The sequence below is a fragment of the Rhineura floridana genome, chromosome 8, assembly GCF_030035675.1.
Source record: "Rhineura floridana isolate rRhiFlo1 chromosome 8, rRhiFlo1.hap2, whole genome shotgun sequence".
Taxonomy (NCBI): Eukaryota; Metazoa; Chordata; class Lepidosauria; order Squamata; family Rhineuridae; genus Rhineura; species Rhineura floridana.
This window is the reverse complement of record NC_084487.1, coordinates 119,157,552-119,178,706: the sequence shown is the minus strand read 5'-3', so window position 1 is coordinate 119,178,706 and position 21,155 is coordinate 119,157,552. Positions and strand designations below refer to the sequence as shown.

The window sequence follows — 21,155 nt, the reverse complement described above, 5'->3', positions numbered from 1 at the left end:
ATTTAATGGTAACTCTCAATCAAGAGCCTTTAGATGATCTCTTTTCTCTGTTTACAGAAAGATCTTTGCAAAATGTGTTGTTGAGAGTCCTCAAAACTTCTGGGGCATAATTTCATTTAGCTTCCTTCAAATTAATCAATAAAGGCCTCAGAGTTCAGTGCCGAACTACCAGTATGAGAGATATATGTCCTCCTGTGTGCAATATGTTTGCCAACACTTTCCCACAATGCCTTGTCCCATTTGAGAATGTTACACTTGATTAACATTGATTCCACCAGTAATTCCTAAAAAAAAAGTGACCAGAGTACACTAGAGTGTTCTGAGAAAACTACTACTGTTGAGAAATTTAATTCATTAAATAAGGGCTGCTGTGAGTTCAGAGCATGTCCATGCAGAAATGGGTGTCTGGTCTGTTGCCAATCTCTTGGGTTTACTGCACTAGTCTTGCTTCTCTCCCATCTTCCTGATGTGGAAGAGAGCAATCTTACTATGTTTCAGCTTTGGGTGCAATTGGATCATTCATTGGCTCCTTATGCAGGAAAGAGAATATTTCCGGTTGTATCTATGCAGGAATCATTGATCTGGGCTTGCCGTTTTGGGACATTGGCTTGACATTTTGGGACATTGTTGATCCCTGTTGACTACTTATGTGCAACTATATTGTTTTACTAGTAAAGCGAAGATGTCAAAAAAAGCATGATTATTTTTTATTTGCAAATACTGTGCTTAGCTAGGTATTTCATTTGTTTGGCTGTCTTGGGGTACATTTGACCAGATACTGGTTTTGGCACTGTCAGTTTTTCAGTGGAGGATTAAACAGATAATTTGGCCCACAGTTTTACTTTAATTGATTAACAGCACACGTCTCTGCATGTTTACTCAGAAGTAAGCAGGGCTGTGGAGTTGGAGTCGGGAGCAATTTTGGGAGGAGTCGGAGTTGGTAGAAATGTACCGACTCCGACTTCCAAATAAATTTTGATTGACAAGAAGCAATTTTGGGTGGAGTCGGAGTCGGACAGTAGAAAAATACAGGAGTTGAAGTCGAAGGTTTGGCGGACCGACTCCACAGCCCTGGAAGTAAGTCCCACTGTGTTAGTGGGTCTTCTCTCAGGTAATTGTGTATAGGATTGTAGCCTAATGGTATTTACCTTTGTGACCAGGAAGCAATTGAGCACTATACTTCTAAGTAAATGTTCTGTTTGTTTTCCATGAAAAGCAAATAACATGTGGATTTGGCGAAGGAGTTCTATTTTAATCAATACAAACATGCAGACATTTTAGGATTAAATCTAATTTGCTGCTTGCTAATTTTAGCATAACAAAAGTTTTGGCAATTCTCTAATTTGTATTTAATTATGTACACCATTGCCTTGATTATTTTATGTTAACAAACCCTATTTGGCTATAAATCATACTTGGAGATGTCCATGTGAAGCTCAATTGAGTCCTGATTGCTTGCAATTGCAGGATAATTCACTACTGAAGGAAACTGGAATAAATCAGCATTTTTTTCCAAATTATGTGACTGGAATACTGACTGATTCATTTATAAAACACACAAATCTACAGATCACATTCATTGTATGTCTAATGGAGGCTAGGGATTGCCTGTGAAGGGCCTCTGTTGAGCAAACATAGTTGTACCTTTGCAATACAGGGATACTGGTTTTCTAGTGGGTAGATTCAGTCATGTTTTTCCCGTGCTTATTGTTGTTAATGTGTAATAGCCTAGTCATTCAAAACTTGACTGAATAGATAATCTAGATATAGATAAACATATAGTAAGAATATTATTATCTTACTATAACAAGATTATTCCAACTTCCTAAATAACATCTGTCATTTTATTCTGTTTTTGGTCTGCTTGTGTTAAACTGCTGTTACCCACTGCAAGATCTAAAACTATGGCAGATGGAAATTGAAGTAACTAGTTTTTTCTCACCAAATTTGCAAACGTGCAAAAGATCAATTTACTTCAGTTGGTTAAATTAGCTATAGATAAGTAGGGTGAGATTACTGAAATATTCAGAATAGCTTTCTATGAGATGCTTAGCTTTTACAGGGAGAGATCAGTTAATGTACCAGATGAGTATATGAGAGCTAGCAGATGTGAAGTGTTTTCATTACTGGCTATAGAAGGGGAAAGCACACCTTGTACTTGTAGAATTCAGCTGGCACTGGGTGACAGGCGGGGGAGTGAAGAACCTTGGCGTTAAACTGTTCGTATATAATAAGCTAAAAAGTGGTTCTTGCTGGTTGTTCAGTCCCCTAAATATTAATAAAGAGGGGAGTCAACCTGTGTGGATAGTGAAAATGCAGTATGGCTGGAAGAAAACGTTTCTGCAAAACCTTGGGACAGGAGGAATTGTGTGTACTTGGCAGGAGGGCTGGCAGCAGGAAAGGGGATATCAAAAAGAAGCCTGCTGGCAGGAGAGTTAAGGCACAGGGAGCTTATTAACTGGTTGGTTAAGAAAGAGAAGCAGGAAGACAAAGGAAAGAAGAGTAGAAGCAGGAGCCTGAAGAGAACAATCCTTATGAGTTATTTCCGAATAAAACTGGAATAATTATGGGTTGCATTCTAGCCAGAGTAGATCCATTGGAATTAATGGACCTAAGTTAGTTATGTCCATTAACTTCAATGGATCTGCCCTGAGTAGGAATAGCAGTAGATATAGCCCTGTGCCAACTTTGGCTTAAGGTTTATGCATATACAATTTTTGATACTAGCAGTGGCATTGCTATCTTCTCAGGGTCTGTCAGTTACCCATTTTAACATGGGCTTGAGCAGTTGGAATATGACCAGGGAGACCAGGGTTCAAATCCCCACAGTCATGAAGCTCACTGGGTGACCTTGGGCCAGTCACTGCCTCTCAGCCTCATGAAAATCCTACTCATAGGTTCGCCATAAGTTGGAATGAAAAGTAGTACATTTAAATTTTTTTGAGCAGAAATTCTGCTTTTACTTATGATATATACCAATAAATTATGAGGGTTTGGAGGCTATTTTAAAAAGTGACTAGACTAGACTGAAATGGAAAGACATTTTTGTTGAAAAAAGAGTTAACAAAAAGAGTTCCATTCAAAATTCAATGGGAATAAAGGATATGCAGCTCTGTGTGTGAGAGAGAATATATACAAATAGATTTTGAGTCCATTGTTTTGCACTCCAAGAAAGTGCAAAGTCTGAAATATGTCATTGTTCATTTGTTTAAAGATAGGTTGGGGGGTTGCCGCCTCAGTAATTATATTTTCTGATTTGTTTCTTTTGAACTTTCTTAAAAGTATTATAGTGAAGACTGCAGAAATAAACGTTTTGGGTATATCCAAGGAAGGCTTTTTGGTCCCTTCTTCTACAGACCCTGTGCCACCTCCCATGCTGTTGCAAAGGATCCCTTAATCCTCTGAAGCAGACTGGGGTGGGGTACAAAGAGCTGAGAAGAGAAGGGAGTATCTGCTAAAATCTCTCTTTCTCTCCTTTGCTGGATCAAAGACACTCCAAGGGCAGAGCGGGACACAATTGGGTGTTTTTTCAACTTTTGTTAAAAATTCAGTTCCCCAATACTTTGCTTGTTGTTGTTGCTGTTGTTACGTGCCTTCAAGTCGATTATGACTTATGGCGACCCTATGAATCATTGACCTCCAAGAGCATCTGTCATGAACCACCCTGTTCAGATCTTGTAAGTTCAGGTCTGTGACTTCCTTTATGGAATCAATCCATCTCTTGTTTGGCCTTCCTCTTTTTCTACTCCCTTCTGTTTTTCCCAGCATTATTGTCTTTTCTAGTGAATCAGGTCTTCTCGTTATGTCCAAAGTATGATAACCTCAGTTTCATCATTTTAGCTTCTAGTGACAGTTCTGGTTTAATTTGTTCTAACACCCAATCATTTGTCTTTTTCGTAGTCCATGGTATCCGCAAAGCTCTCCTCCAACACCACATTTCAAATGAGTTGATTTTTCTCTTACCCACTTTTTTTTTTCAATTAATTTTTTTTATATTCAAATTTTCAAAATCAAGACAATACAAAAAGAAAAACACAAATCAAAACTAACACAATAAAAAGAAAGAAAGAAAGAAACAAACAAAAAACTATTGACTTTCGATTTGTTGTAGTTCAGCTATAGGTCTATAATATATAACAAACCTGTCTCTTGATAAATTATAAAATCACCTTCCTCCAGCAGTTATCTTAGTTGGTATCAAATCTCATTAACATCATATCATTTTATTCTTCTACAAAAAGTCAAAGAGAAGTTTCCAATCCTTGAGATATATGTCCATCAATTTTTTTCTAGATAGACATGTCAATTAATCCAACTCTTCAAGTCTATTAAATCCAGTAATTTCAAATCGCTCTTCTTCCTTTACCCGTGTTGATTCCATCTTCCATCTTTACGCACCCAATAATCTTGCTGTCATAGTCATATAATAAGAGTCTGATAGGGATTTCCTTCATCACAAATATTTTCTTGCCATCATTTCCGAACGTATCACTGAAGTATTGTTGCAGAACCGCATCTCTGTTCCTCTTTTTTACAGAATGCACTAGCACATCTCTTGAAGGGTTTTTCATTGTCACAAAACAGGAATTAATTCTGTAAACTTTCTCCATTTCAAGTTTCATCAAATCCTTCCAGTCCATGAATTTTTTCGAACCAATGATATCTTTATCTCCAATCTCTTCACCAATTCCTTCAGGGACAGCGCTGAATTCCAAACAGTAATATTTGTCTCCAGGATCCATCACAGCCAGGAAATCCAAATCTTTTTCCAAGACCATATTTAATCCAATCTCCAGGGCTTGAACCTTCCCTTTAATTTTTCTTTCATCCTTTTTTAATTTTCCAAATTTATCTTTGTTCTCCTTTCTCATAGAATCCTGAATTTCTTTCAGCTCCTGTCTCATTTCGCCAAATTCACTTATCATCACTTGTCTGTTATGTCTAAGTTCTTGTTTTGTTAGCTTAATCTCATTCATTATTTTCTGAAACATATCTAAAGAGAAAGTCCCTTCTTGTACATCCATGATCTCAACCACCTTCTTGATTGTCATTCTTAGAACCAAAAAAACACAATCCCTTCAATTTCCAATGTCCCAAGCAAAGAACAGTTTATTTCTTTATCCATTTACAAAGGAGTTAATATTTCAAGCCAGCTGACGTCACCCTCTAGACAAGACGAACTGCCTTATCTCTTGTATGTCCAAAAGTGCCAAAACAACTTTAATTCACAGCCTCCAAATAATTAGTAGCAGGAAGAATGAGCAGATTCGTCAAAAAAAAAAAGTAAACCGGAAAAATAGTCCCAGACATATATTACTCAAAAGTCTTATAAATCAAAAAAAAAAATTTCTCTTTAAATTAGAAACCCCTCAGCCGTTTGTAATCTTTATAATGCTGAATTCCATGCCAGCTTTTTGCAATAAAAATAAAGATAAACTATTTCTATTTTCTTCCCCTTAGCTCTGTGAATAAAAGAGAAAGCTATGACTCACCCAGGGTTTCTTAATTGCTGGTTCTTTGACAAATCTCTTTAGCTGTATTGATAACAAAATAATGAGCAAAGACAGGAGAATGCTTGCCTGTTAATCTGTTTTTCTTTGAAGAAAAAAACCCGGCTCACTTAATCAGTTGAGCTGGTTGGAAATCCTAGCTCCGTCCGAGCTGCTGGAAGACCTTCTTTCACAGAATTCCAGCCTCCAACAAACACAACAAAGCTCTGTGGAAAATCTCTACGTTTCTTCCTTATCCGGAAGAAATTTTCCCCAGTCAAAAAGCCCTTCTGACTGGTTTTAAAACTGAAAAAGTTTCCACCAAGACGGGAGCCCGTCCCAGAGGCAGCACAGGCGGAGCGATCCTCCTGGGAAGTCCCCTCTTACCCACTTTTTTCACTGTCCAACTTTCACATCCATACATAGAAATAGGGAATACCGTGGTCTGAATGATCCTGACTTTGGTGCTCAGTGGTACATCTTTGCATTTGAGGACCTTTTCTAGTTCTTTCATAGCTGCCCTACCCAGTCCTAGCCACCATCTCATTTCTTGATTATTGTCTCCATTTTGGTTAATGACTGTGCTGAGGTATTGATAATCCTTGACAAGTTCAATGTCCTCATTGTCAACTTTAAAGTTACATAAATCTTCTGTTATTACTTTAGTCTTTTTGACATTCAGCTGTAGTCCTGCTTTTGTGCTTTCCTCTTTAACTTTCATCAGCATTCTTTTCACATCATTACTGGTTTCTGCTAATAGTATGCTATCATCTGCATATCTTAAATTATTGATATTTCTCCCTCCAATTTTCACACCTCCTTCATCTTGGTCCAATCCCGCTTTCCGTATGATATGTTCTGTGTACAGATTAAACAAATAGGGTGATAAAATACGCCCCTGTCTCACACCCTTTCCGATGGGGAACCAATTGGTTTCTCCATATTCTGTCCTTACAGTGGCCTCTTGTCCAGCATATAGGTTGCACATTAGGACAATCAGATGCTGTGGCATCCCCTTTTCTTTTAAAGCATTCCATAGTTTTTCATGATCTACACAGTCAAAGGCTTTGCTGTAATCTATAAAGCACAGGCTGATTTTCTTCTGAAATTCCTTTGTCCGTTCCATTATCCAATGTATGTTTGCGATATGATCTCTGGTGCCTCTTCCCTTTCTAAATCCAGCTTGGACGTCTGACATTTCTCGCTCCATATATGGTAAGAGCCTTTGTTGTAGAATCTTGAGCATTACTTTACTTGCATGGGATATTAAGGCAATAGTTCGATAATTACTGCATTCCCTAGGATCCCCTTTCTTTGAAATTGGGGTATATATTGAACGCTTCCAGTCTGTGGGCCATTGTTTAGTTTTCCATATTTCTTGACAAATGTTTGTCAAAATTTGGACAGATTCAGTCTGAGTAGTTTGTAGCAACTCTATTGGTATGCCATCTGTTCCTGGTGATTTGTTTCTTCCAAGGATTTTAAGAGCAGCTTTTACTTCATATTCTAAAATTTCTGGTTCTTCATCATATGGTTCCTCCCTGAATGAATCTGTCAGCCTTGCATCTTTTGTATAGAGTTCTTCAGTGTATTGCTTCCATCTTCCTTTTATTTTATCTTGGTCAGTTAGTGTGTTCCCCTGTTGATTATTCAACATCCCTACTCGTGGTTTAAATTTCCCTTTAATTTCTCTAATCTTTTGGAATAGGGCTCTTGTTCTTCCCTTTTTGTTGTCCTCTTCTATTTCTCTACAGTAACTATTGTAATAGTTTTCTTTGTCCCTACGTACTAGATGCTGTATTGTTGCATTTAGGGTTCTGACTGTGTTTCTATTCCTTTTGCTTTTACTTTCCTTCTCTCTTTAACCATTTTAAGAGTTTCTTCAGTCATCCATTGAGGTCTTTCTCTCTTCTTAACTAGAGGTATTGTCTTTTTGCATTCTTCCCTGATCATTTCTCTGACTTAACTCCATAGTTCTTCAGGTTCTCTGTCAACTAAGTTTAAAGCCTCAAATCTGTTCCTTATTTTATTTTTATATTTTTCTGGGATGTTATTTAAATTGTATTTTGGCATTATGATTGCTTTGTTCTTCTTTAGCTTTACTCTGATTTTTGATACAACCAGTTCATGATCTGTACCGCACTCTGCTCCTGGTCTTGTTTTTGCAGAAAGTATGGAACTTCTCCATCTTCTGTTGCCAATTATATAATCAATTTGAATACTTTGCTAGCACTTTCTAATCCAGAAGGAGCCCAGGGCTGCAAACAAAAACACTAAAAACACATTAAAAATATTAAAAACAAAAGACTTTAAAACATATTAGAACAAAACATCTTAAAAACATCTTTAAAAGCAATTCCAACATGCAGACTGGGGTAAGGTCTCTACTTAAATAAAGGTTAGGCCTGTCTAACATAAATTATTATGATAACAAGACAAAGAAAAAATACAATTATGATTTCCTGAACAAAAGGGCTGCTGATGAAATCAGCTAACGCACAGGACACTGTTTCTAATCAAAGTTCTATATATGGTTTAAGCATCTGTCATTCTCACCTTGAAAACTCCCTGTTGCAATCTGATTAGTATGTGCTAATATTTACTTGTTTTCTTAAACTTGCCCACCTTTTCTACACTTTGAAAAAAATCCATACTGTTATCACAGCTTGAACGTTAAGTAGCAATGAATGCAAAAAAAAAAAAGTTGTATTGTAAAGTTCTATAATGCAGAATAGAATAAGTGCAATCATGTTACAACGCTAATTCTAAACTCTGGCAACTGAACTTCTAGAAAGCTGTTATATGTAATTTTTTTAAAAAAAATCCTAAATTAATAAATAAAAATGCCAGTTTTAAAAAGATTTTGCTTGTGTCAACTGATCAAAACAGATATTTTTAAATATGTTTTTTATCAAATAAATATACAGATATTTAGGGGGGGGGAACTGATTCCAAAATAAAGCCTAGCCCTTTTTCCTGTTTTTGTGAGTTCTTAAGCTGCATTTGCAGTTGGGTATCATGGTTAAATAGAAGGGCTTGCTCATATAACATGTCATCCACATACGGCATAAGGTGTAGTGATAGGCACAAATTGAGATAGGTTGTTACCAAATAAATGATCAATAACTGTTAGTCATAATAGTTAAAAGGAGCCTTCATGTCCTGCTCGTGAACTTCCCAGAGGTATGTGGCAGGCAGCTTTTGGACTAAATGGATCTCAAGCAACATAGGAAATATTATTACTTGGTTAGATTTCAGTTATATTGAAACAAATTTGGGTTTTAAAATGTGGTTACAACAATTTATTATGGCCGAAGTAAGCATGTTGAAAGTGAGTACAGGAATGTAGCCACAGTGATTTTATTTCAAATTCTTAATGGGCAATATCAAATTATTAAGAGCTGGTGCTGTACTGAATAAATATTTCATAATTTAAATCCCAGCATTCATTTGGGTAACTGCCTGGGATCTTTACAGTTCTAGTAATTAATATTTAGGAAACATAATACAGTGTGGACCAGATAGTGGATTTAGTAGGTTTTGATGTGCATTTTGTTATATTCAGCTGATAGCTTTTATTTCAGTGAAACAGGTTTCTACCCTACTGTCAGGAAAGTCTAGTGTATGTGTTAATGTGAAAAAAAAAATCTTGGCTGTCATTTTTTGACAAAATAGCTATGAAGGAGGTGCTAATAAAACATTGATTTGTTTTGGTAGCCAGAAGTGCAACTTGCTGAAGGCTTTGACGTCTTTATGTCTAAATCACAACTGGACTCTATATTAGTGAATTACACACGTTCAGGAAGCCTGCTGTTTCGAAAGTTGGTGTGTGCGTTTTTTGATGACAAGACCTTGGCCAACTCTTTACCCAATGGCAAAAGGAAAAGAGGTCTCAATGACAACCGAAAAGGACTAGACCAAAATATTGTGGGTGCAATAAAAGGTATTGTCCTCTTTCATTTTAATATATCTATGCTTTTATCATGTCATATAGTTATTGTGCTATATTACATTTTAGGACTTTGTAAAAATGTATTGGTGATCTTTGCACATCTTCAAGCCTGTCCTTGGCTATGCATTCCTGAGGTCTGATCTGAACAACAACTCTTCACATGATAAAACTGTTCCTGGACCACATCACTTCAGATTGTAGATTTGGGAATACATGTTTATATTACTATGTCAGACCCCTACTCAGGGTCTGGTCTTGTAACGGATCTCTCTTACTGGCCCCAGCACAAGTCTCTCACGATCCCACTACTAGGCGCCACCACCTGACACTCTGTAACACAATACTGCCCTGAGACTGTGCCTTAATCTCCTCCACAGATTGCTACATAGTGTCTGGGTGCACTTACAGGCCACAACCCCCCTGTCTTTCTGCTTTTAAAGATTACAGCCCTGGGTTGCTTTGGATACCTGCTGCTGTTACACTATCCCTTCACCGCTGCCACCATTGATACTGTTCCCAGCTTTGGTATTTGATCTGCCCACCTTTCCGGTCTGTAATATCCCAGCCAAGGATCAGGCATGTTGTTAAACCAAAACTATTTATTTATTAACACAAGGAATAAACCAGATTACTTTAAGTTATAATAATAATAAGGAACTTCCGGGAAGGGTGACTTCGCTTGTGCCTGCTTTTGGGACGGGCTCCCGCCTCAAAAGAAGCTTATCCAGATATAAATCAGTCAGAACGTTTTTTTTTTGACTGATGAAATTTCTCCCGGGCAGGGAGAAACGTAGAGATCAACCTCAAAAGCCTGTTTTTGTTGGGAGGACTGGATTTCATTAATTTGTGAGATAAGGTCCAGCCAACAATGCCGGACGGACTTCCGAACAAGCTCTATCTGCTTAAGCGATACGTTTATCTTTTCTTTAAAGAGAGAACGGACTAACAGGCAAGCACCCTTCTTTCTATTATTTTTTTTTACTTGGTTTAAATTGTTGCAGCAAAAGGAGATTTGTCAGATTGATCGGCTTTGGACAGCTTCTGGGTGAGCTATAACTCTTCTCTGTTATCCACGAAATTAACAGCTTATCTCTGTTTCTGTCGCAAAAAGCTGTCCTGGAAGTGCATTCTAAAGATATACACAGAAGAGGGATTTCTATTCCTGATTTCTATTCCAAGGAATATTATATTGTCTGGGACTATTCTCTTTTTGGTCTATTTTATTTTGACGAATCTGCTTCTTCACGACGCCACTAACTGTTTTGATGCTGGGAACTAAATTTGTTTTGCATTCTTGAACATAGAGAGATAAGGCAGGTTGCTCTGTTTATACTGTGATGTCATCAAGCCTGGAATATTAACCCAATTGTTGCTGAAATAAGAAGTGGTTTTTCTTTATTTTTGTTTTGCTTTGTTTTCGTGGTTTTAAAAATGGCAATCAAGAAAGTGGCTGAGAATCTGGAAGTAACTATGTTTCAGAAAATAATGGATGAGATTGAGATAACGAAACAAACCCTGCGACAGGGTAGTAAGGAGCTGAAAATTGAACTGAGCAAAATGACGCAGGAGTTTAAAGAAATAGGGGATCCTGTGAGAGAGGAGAATGAGATCAGAGATGAGAAAAGAAAAAATAAAGGGAAGATACAAGCCCTGGAGATTGGAACAAATGTGGAATTGGAAAAAGATCTGGAGTTTATGGATTTTAGAAATAAAATCTACTGTTTGGAAATTAACGTTATCTCTGAAGAAATTAATGAAGATATTAGAGATAAAGTTATCAATGGCTTGGATAATCTTCTGGACTGGAATGATGTGATGGAGCTTGATATAGAGAAAATCTATGGAATTAACTGCAGCCATGTGACAATGGAAAAACTCTTAAGAGATGAGCCAGTGCATTTTGTAAAAAAGAAGAACACAGATATGACTTTACAACAGTATTTCAGCAACTTATTCAGAATGGATGGCAAGAAAATATTTGGGATAGAGGAAATTCCCATCAGACTCTTATTATATGACTATGGCTACAACAGCAAGATTATTATGGAATACTGATAATGGAAGATTGGACACTGAAATTACTGGACTTAACAGGACTATTGAAGATGGAAGATGGAACTAATAGGGATAATGGAATAATGGCTATTGAAATTATTGGACCTAACAGATTCTGATGAGATGGATTAATTGAAATGTTTATTTGGACTATGGTTATGACAATAAGATTATTATAATTATTAACGAGATGGATTAATTGACATGTTTATTTGGAGAAAAATTGATAGATATATTTCTTAAAGAATTGAAACCTCTCTTTGACTTTTTGTGGAAAGAATAAAGTAATGTTTATGAGATTTGATGATTAATTAAGATAACTACTGGAGGAAAGTGATTTTATAATATGATTTAAGAGACAGGATTGTTATATATTGTAGACCTATAACTGATTTGATATGTGACAAATGGGAAGTCAACATTTTATTTTTTTTTGTTTAATCATTTTTGTTTTTTTGTTTTTTTTGTCTTTGAATGTTTTATGATTTTGTTTTCTGTTTTATGAAAATTTGAATAAAAATTATTGTAAAAAAAAAAAGTTATAATAATAATAATAATAATAATAATAATAAATAAATTTAATTTTTGTGTCGCCTATCTGACCGAAACCACTCTAGGCGACGTACAACATTAAATTCAACAATACATAATAATACAATACATAATAAAATACAATGCAGTCAACAATAACCATTTTAAAAAGCGGCAGTACAGGGCCATCAATAGACAATTTTAAAACAGTATAAAGAAATTAGCCCACACCGGGGACCCCAAAGGCCTGTCCAAAGAGCCATGTTTTTAAGGCTCGGCGAAATGTATCTGGGGAAGGCGCATGGCAAAGATCGAACGGGAGGGAGTTCCAGAGAGTGGGGGCCGCCACTGAGAATGCCCTCTCTCTAGTCCCCACCAACCTAGCTGTTTTCGTTGGTGGGACGGAGAGAAGGCCCTGTGTGGCTGATCTGGTTGGGTGGCTTAGTTGGTGGTACTGGAGGTGCTCTTTCAGGTAAACTGGGCCGAGACCGTATAGGGATTTAAAGGTTAACACCAACACCTTGAATTGGGCCCGGAAAACAACTGGAAGCCAATGTAGATGAAATAACACCGGCGTGATGTGATCACGGCGGCGGCTGTTTGTAAGCAGGCGTGCCGCCGCATTCTGCACCAGTTGTAGTTTCCGGACCATTTTCAAGGGTAACCCCACGTAGAGCGCATTGCAGTAGTCTAATCAAGAGGTGACCAGGGCATGTACCACCAGTGGGAGCTGATGAATAGGAAGGTAGGGTTTCAACCTCCGTATGAGGTGTAGTTGATACCAAGCTGCCCGGCTCACTGCCGAAATCTGAGCCTCCATGGACAGCTTGGAATCAAGAACAACCCCGAGGCTGCGGACCTGATCCTTCAGGGGCAATTTTACCCCATTAAGATTCAGGTCAGCAACACCCAACCTTCCCCTGTCACCCACAAGTAGCACCTCGGTCTTATCAGGATTGAGCTTCAGCCTGTTTCTTCCCATCCACCCACTCACGGATTCCAGGCACTTGGACAAGGTCTCTACAGCCAACTCCGGTGAAGATTTAAAGGAGAGATAGAGTTCAGTCAACATGCCTGTGGTTACATATAATAGTTTTCTCTTTATATATCTTTGTCCTAAAACCTGCCTCACTACCTGCCTAAACACAAATCTACCCCTCCAAAACCCAGAACCAACAACCAACCAACCTCCAACTGCCATCCTCTCCTTTATATCTTCAACCACCCAGACATTCAGCCAGTCACAGCATTCTTCAACATTCCAACACATGTACTCCCCCCTCCCAACTCTCTCCACTTACCATATTTACACTACAAAACCCGCACTTAACATAAATACTGCACAAATATAACAGGGGCATCACACACTACACTACATACACATCACTATGGATATAAAACTAGCATGTCAGGGAGAAATCTGTACTAGAACCCTTCTTCACATATATGGCTTGTTCACATGTAACACAATCTCTACAAATGTGCAAGTGTTTAAATGAAAGGGTGTACACGTGTTGATTTGGACATCTCAACTGTTGGGTAAATGGCTACATGGATGGCACACTCATTGAACCTATATGAATAACAATACAATTATACAGCTCATCTCTTTGTGTACACAGATGAGACACTTGTTAAATGTAATGTGTAAATACCCCTATAGTTTTCTATATGCAGGGAGTTGCTGTCGTTTTTAATGGGGGAATCATTTCAACTTGCAGTTCCCAACCTACAGCTTGAAATGATACCATGTATGTTTTACTGCAGAACAAGATGCTTGTTTTCACTGGGCCTCATTCTCACTGAATCTTATTGATGTGGTGCTCACAGATCAGCACTGAAGGAAGCTCAGAATGCAGCTGTTTATTATGTGTTGTGTTTTGTGAGAAACAAAATTATTAAATGCTGTGGTCATCATAAGGATAGGGATAGTGAGATGTTAGTGAGGGTCAGTGAAATACAAGATTGGTTTTAAATTTAGAAACTAGCAAGCATCTCATGCATTTTTAGAGTTCTATTCTACAGTCCCCATTCCTTTGAAAGTTCTATCTACAAATGAATTCTTTCACACCCAACATCCAAGATGCATTGGGATACAGCAGGGTGGTGATGATGCAAGATTTTATATAAATTGCTTAGAATTTTTTTTAATTAAGGTGCATATACATTTTGCTAAATAAAGTATGTAAGGTACCATAGCAAAACCTATTGCTGGCTATGATAACCCCAATGCAAAACTGAAGCGTAAGGGACCTTTGCTGATTCACGTTTTGGAACCACACTGCTACTACTACGTTATTTGTATCCCACCTTTCCTTCAAGAAGCTCAAGGTGGCGTACAAACATTGTTCTCCCCTTCTTTATTTTGGCTAGGCTGAGAGACAGTGACTGGTTCAAAGTCACCCAATGAGCTTCATGGCAAAGCTGGGATTTGAACCCTGGTGTCCTAGGTCCCAGACTGGCTCTCTGACTACTACACCACACTGGCTGTCTGATCCATATGCCTTCCTCCTCTGTCTGTTTTGTACAGACAAATAGAGAATCAGGCATTCATCCCTTGCCACACTAATTCAGCAAGCGAAGATTGATACAGGGCCATTCTGCTCCTATATAGAATAAGCAATTCCAGTTCACGCTGTATAGCTGGGATTGCGGCCACTGTTGTCCTTGTTCTGAGATGTGGATAAATTTTGAAGGCACTTAGTACAGGAACTAGGACAAGTGCACACTGTATACAATTTCTTATCATTATCCTTTGGCACAAGTCCCCATCCGACAGGAGTTCTACTCCACAGCATATTTAGCCTAGCTGTTAATCCAGCATTTGCTATTGCTTTTGACTAGTAACACAGAACTTGTTGAGTGTTGAAAATGGGGAGGTAGCTTGGTGGAGACAGGCTGTGTATATTCTGCAGTCAGGCGTATTGCTTTGACTTGTTTGTATTGTGCTTTACCCTGTGCAGACATTAAAATAATACTAGGTGTAGACATTTTAACCTAGTGTAATGAACATGGGTTGGTTGAGTTTCAGGGCTATGGCAGCACCAGCTTCTACTTCAAATGTCTGAAAAAGTTGTGAAAGCAACCAGGTTTCAGATTCTCTAAAAATACTTACAATGAAGATTGTTAATACTCTTTCCTCCTCTAATAGAAGAAAGATGAACTCAAGCTGGTTGAATAAATAAAACAAACATTATGGAACTTAAAACCTAAACCCAGGGGAAGGAATCCTGTAGCCCTCCAGATGTTGCTGGACTGCAACTCCTGTAGTCCCTAATCATTGGTTATGATGGGTGGGGCTGAGGGAGTTCAGCAATGTCTGAAGGGCTGTAGGTTCCCCATCCCTGCCCTGACCTAATCCAGTTCCAAAGACCAAACTCTGTCTGAATCAGAGTTGCCAGTTTCATCCAGCAGCTGATGATATCTGGAGTGGTACTGCTAGGCACAGTTATAATAAGAGGGCTCTCTTTTTATTGTCTGTGTGGCACCACACAAATGATATTGCATTGAGGACCCTGATATGCTTCATAGGGGATTCCTCTTCGAGAAGCAAACAGCAAGTGATGGCACCCTGTGGAACTTAACTCTGCCTGGCTCCATTTGCACATTTTCCCTTTGAAGAGTTATTCTGCAAGATACTGTAGCTCCATTTATTTCTTGTGGTGGCTTGACCAGTGTAAGATCTCCTTAAGAATGAAAAGATGTTGTTTGCATCATTGCCGTTGGGTTCCTGCAGCACTTTCAAATATTTTTCAGTCATACTTTTGGTTCTTTTTTCATTAAAAGAAATTAAGCAGGCTATGCTAAACTCAGTTAAGATGTAAAGAAAACTCTCTAGTCCACTGATGTATGTTTATTTCTACGGTCATAGTGCAGGTGTCCAAAATGAACAATTAAGTAAACAAAAACTCAGTACCCACCAAAGGATAAGAGTATGTATGGAAATAAGGCCATAAAGATGCACTGTAGCTGAGTGGGTGGCTTGGATACCAGTCCCTACTTCCTTTCTAAGTTAGTTTTGCCACACATTTTTTCTCTTCTCCCCGTCTTCATCTCTTTGGACTGTTGCCTCTGTTCATTGCCTCATCTGCACCTGTACCCAAGGCTGCTTGCTTCTTCCTCTCTTCAGGCCTGGGAGGTTTGGCCCAGCTTTCACCAACCTGCCTTCCAGATATTTTAGAGTACACCAGTGATAGGGAACCTCCAGCCCATAAGGCCATTTTGGCCAAGCCATACCCACTTGCCCTACAGTCAGGTAAAAATGCAGCTAAGCCAAAACAGGCTTTGCAGGCAGCACTGATCAGGTGATCGGTGCCACCTGCAAATTCCCATGTAAACTACTATGCAACCCTACAGTGTGAAGCCCACAGTGCACATATTATATTTATAATATTATAACAATAATAATTTAAAAAATAGCACTTACCAGAGCTCTGACAATCAGCTGATGGTTTGGGCTTGTAAAGCCCCATGCACCTGGCTTTGCAAGCTCCAATGTTCAGCTGATTGGCATTGCTTTGCCTACATGTTTGGTTTCAGTGTTCTAAATAGTAGTTTATGAATATATATATATAAAGAGGGAGTTCATAAAATCTGTTCATAAAAAGCACTGACTTGGGCTGAAAGGTAGCTTGAAATATGTATGAGGGGATGCACGCCTTAATGTGGTGAGGGGGTTTGAGAGTGTCAAAGAAGCTGAGAGCAATGCCATCAGGAGTCTAGACCAAGAGGCTAGACTCCTAGCAGGGGCACTCAAGGTGGAATGGTCAAAGCTGAGACACCATACCAAGATGCATCCAAACTCGGAGGAAGGCAATGGTAAACCACCTCTGAATGCCTCTTACCACGAAAACCCTATGAACAGAGTATCCAAAATGCAATACGAGATAGTGCTGGAAGATGAGACCCCCAGGTCAGAAGGCACTCACTGAGCTACTGGGGAAGAACAAAGGACAAGTACGAGTAGTGCTGTGACTAATGATGCAGCTGGGTCAAAGCCGAAAGGAAGCCCAGAGGCTGATGTGCACAGATGTGAAAGGAGAGTCCGGAGTTGTACAATGCACACAATAGGAGCATGGAATGTGAGAAACATGAACCAGGGAACATTAGAAATTATCAAACAAAAAATGGAACGCATCACCATAACAATACTTGGTGTGAGTGAATTAAAATGGATGGGAATGGGACATTTTCATTCAGGCAACTACAAAATATTTTATGCAGGGAACGAGAAATTAAGAAAAAATGGGTTTACTTCAATAGTGAGAAGTGATGTAGCAAAAGCAATTAGGAGCTATAACGCAAGGTCTGAGTGAGTGATATCAATTAGATTAAATGGGAAACCCATTAACATAGCCATCATCCAAGTCAATGCTCCAACGGCAAATGCAGAAGAGGAATGAGAGAGATTTTACGCAGAAATACAGGAAGAAATTGATCACACACCAAAACAAGATGTTCTGATAATCATGGGGGACTGGAATGCAAAAGTAGGGAACAGAGAAGAACTAGGAATTGTGGGGAAATGGGGCTTAGAAGATAGAAATGAAGCAGGAGAATGACTGGTTGAATTCTGTGAAGCCAGTAATTTGTTTCTTGCAAACACATTTTTTGAGCAACCGAAAAGATGATCAATATAGGAATCAAATCAATTATATAATTGGTAGCAGAAGATGAAGTTCCATGTTCTCTGTGAAAACAAGACCAGGAGCAGACTGCGGTACAGATCATGACCTGGTCATATCGAAAATCAGAGTAAAGCTAAAGAAGAAGAACAAAGCAATCATAATGCCAAAATACAATTTAAATAACATCCCAGAAGAATATAAAGATCAAATAAGGAACAGATTTGAGGCTTTAAACCTAGTTGACAGAGAACCAGAAGAACTATGGAGTGAAGTCAGAGACATTGTCAGGGAAGAATGCAAAAGGAAACTTGGTTCACCAAAAAACTGTATCTGGATGGCTTCTCCACAGTCAACTTACTGGCTGAGTCTCCTAATGGAAAAGGCAGACCCAAAGCAGGCCTGGCAATATTGCTGTCTACTTCTCTGCACGTAAATACCAAAAGACTTAATCGATGTGGGAATCTCGCAATAGCTGCCCTAATGGAACTAAGATCTATGACTTTCCTGCTGATCAACGTATATATCCCCCCTTTCCCCTCCAGGAATGGCACCAAACTGGCCTGGGAGGACCTGGAACAATACATAATAGGACTAGAATCCCTATACCCCAGAGCCTACCCCATTATAATGGGGGACTTCAACGCAAGGATCGGCCCCAATAACACCATTCTTTTCTCATCCGGTCTCTGGGAGGGGGCCGACACGGAAAATTATATCTTTGAACATGACGGGTCCTCTAAAGACTCAAAGGTGAATTATGGGGGAATCTGTCTAACCCGATTGGCGGGTTGTTTTAATTTGGTAATACTGAATGGTCTTACCCTGGTTGACAACTGTGCGGAATTTACTTATGTATCAGGTCAAGGAAGCAGTATTGTTGATTACGTCCTGATCCCTCAACCTCTGCTTAACTCGGTTACCAACTTCACAGTGGGAGACAGACTAGATAGTGACCATCTCCCACTAAATTTCAATGTCCTGTTCCCAGAGAAAGGCCACCTAGAAACCAAATACAACTGCGAGGACAAAACACCTTCCCTTATAGATAAGAGAATTAATTGGTCTACAGGAGCGTTGACTAAGACCGCTTCCTTCCTTAACTCTCCCCAGGGGCTGGATTTCAAAAAACGAATAGTGGATGCCACAGAACCTGTTCCTGCCTTAAATGACTATTCCCTACTGATCTCCGCCCTGAACACAATTTTAAAACCAAAATCTCCCCACCCCAGACCACAAACTAAACAAGGTCCCCCTAGGTGGTTTGATAACGCTTGCCTTGTAGCTAAGAGAAATCTGAGAAGGATATACCTCCAATACAGGAAGGAAAACTCCAACGCGCTACCACCAGAATACTATACTACCAAAAGACAATATAAACATCTGATAGTTACTAAAAAGAGACAGGCAACCCAGGACGGGTGGAAGGCCCTGATAAATGCATCTAAAATCAAGAACTCTAAAATCTTCTGGTCTCTGGTTACAGATGCTCTAATGCCCTCTAATCCAACTCCCTGTAACATTCTCTCTAGAATCTGGGAGCAACACTTTTCAGCATTGTTCGAGTACATAAGAAACCATCCCTTGAATTGCCCACTTACCCTAGACCCTACTGCCTTCCCTCCCTGGCCGCCTGTTACGCAGAGCGAGATAAAATCTTTGATTAGTGGCCTGAAGCCCTGTAAGGCTCCGGGCCTTGACATTATACCTCCTGAATTGCTGAAGACCCATCAAGCTTGGTGGGCCCCCTTACTGGCCAGCCTATTTACTCAGATTAACAAATCCGGTTACATCCCCGCGGCCTGGCTTGAGACCATTGTGATTCCCATCTTTAAGAAAGGGGCCAGAGATGACCCCTCAAACTATAGACCTATCAGCTTATTGTCGGTAGTGGGTAAGCTGTATGCCAGCTACCTAAATATCAGACTGAACTGCTGGCTAGAGGAGAAGAATATTCTGGGTTGGGAACAGGCAGGTTTCAGGAAAGGCAGATCTACCCTTGATCGCTGCATATTACTAAACCACCTGGCTGAAAAATATATGAGCCTCCTGGGAAATGGTCTGTTTGCTGCTTTCATTGATCTTCAATCCGCCTTTGATTCCATTCCCAGAGATAAGTTATGGGCTAAACTTGTCAGAACAAATATGGACAGGAGACTCCTCTTCCTCATTTATCGCTTACATCAATCCACAACCCTTCGAGTACAATATGGCGCTGATGGAACTTTAACAAATCCTATCCCTGCTACTAAAGGGGTTTGACAGGGCTGTATTCTAGCCCCTTTACTCTTTAATCTTTTTTGAATAACCTGAGCATAAGTTGTCATTCTCCCGATTTTCATCCCCCCAAGGTGGCTGATCAAAATTGCCATTTGCTGCTTTATGCAGATGATGCCGCCCTCTTGTCTCTGACCAAAATAGGACTCAAACGGCTTTTCTGCACCTTTATGTGATACTGTTCTGCAAACTCACTAACCATAAATTTTAGCAAAACTAAAATCCTGGTTTTTTCTAGACATTTATCTGTGTCCGACTGGTCAATCAATGCCCGGAAGATAGCCAAGGTTAGGCAATATAGATATTTTGGTGTTACGTTCCACTCCTCTCTTTCCTGGGCAACACACATACATTCTGCTGTCGAGATGGCACGGAACACATCAAAGGCCATCCTTCGTTACTTTTACACCAAGGGCGGGCAGTATATACCTGCTGCCATCCAGGTATTCAAATCTAAGATCTTTCCCCAACTGCTCTATGGTGTTCCACTCTGGGCTCAGAGCTTTAATTCCACTGTTGAATCAATTTTATCAACTTTCCTACGATCAATTTTTGGCGTCCCTCGATGTGTCCCGGCTGCTGGCCTTCACTTAGAGACTGGCCTGTCATCACTTGAATGCCTAGCCTGGTCTTTAGCCTTTAGATACTGGACCAAATTAGCTTATGCAGGTCCCTCCTCCGGATACCTACATGTACTCTGGAAAGATGTGTTTTCCAGCTAATGGTCTAAAACATTCCATACTAAATTGGCCAGGCTGGGTTTCTCATTGGATTTTCTATCATCCCTAGATCCCGAAGTAGCCAAACGGACCATCAAGACTCGAATCAAAGATGTAGACTTCCAATGTCCAATGTCAAACGCTGCCAAAACTCGTTCAGCAATCTACTCAGATTTAAGATTCATGTTCCCCAACTCCGCTTTATATTTGGAAAACCTGATTATACCCAAATTCCAGCTAGCCTTCTCTAGGCTAGATTCAACTGCCTTTCTTCCTCACTTTTAGAAGGCCGCTATCAGGACATTCCTTACTAATTCTGCTTCTGTCCCTGTAGGCCTGCAGACATAGAATCATTGTCTCACATCTTCTTTGTCTGCACCTTTTATAGCACCAAATGCTCTAGATACTTAGACCCCATCATAAAAAAATTCCCTGGCAGGCCCACAGACTGCCTACTGAAATATTTTCTGGCCAGTACAGATAAGGCAATTACCCTATCTGTAGCTAA

The 21,155-nt window shown here is 39.4% G+C and overlaps 1 protein-coding gene across 3 annotated transcripts in view; it reads left to right on the top strand.

Annotated features, from left to right (window-relative positions):
* BEND7 (BEN domain containing 7) overlaps positions 1-21,155 on the top strand; it is a 77,210-nt gene that overhangs the window by 38,516 nt on the left and 17,539 nt on the right. For all 3 annotated transcript variants that reach the window (XM_061582274.1, XM_061582272.1, XM_061582273.1), the window contains exon 6: positions 9,207-9,432. In XM_061582274.1, the coding sequence (XP_061438258.1) occupies positions 9,207-9,432 (226 nt within the window). The remainder of the gene's footprint in view (positions 1-9,206; positions 9,433-21,155) is intronic.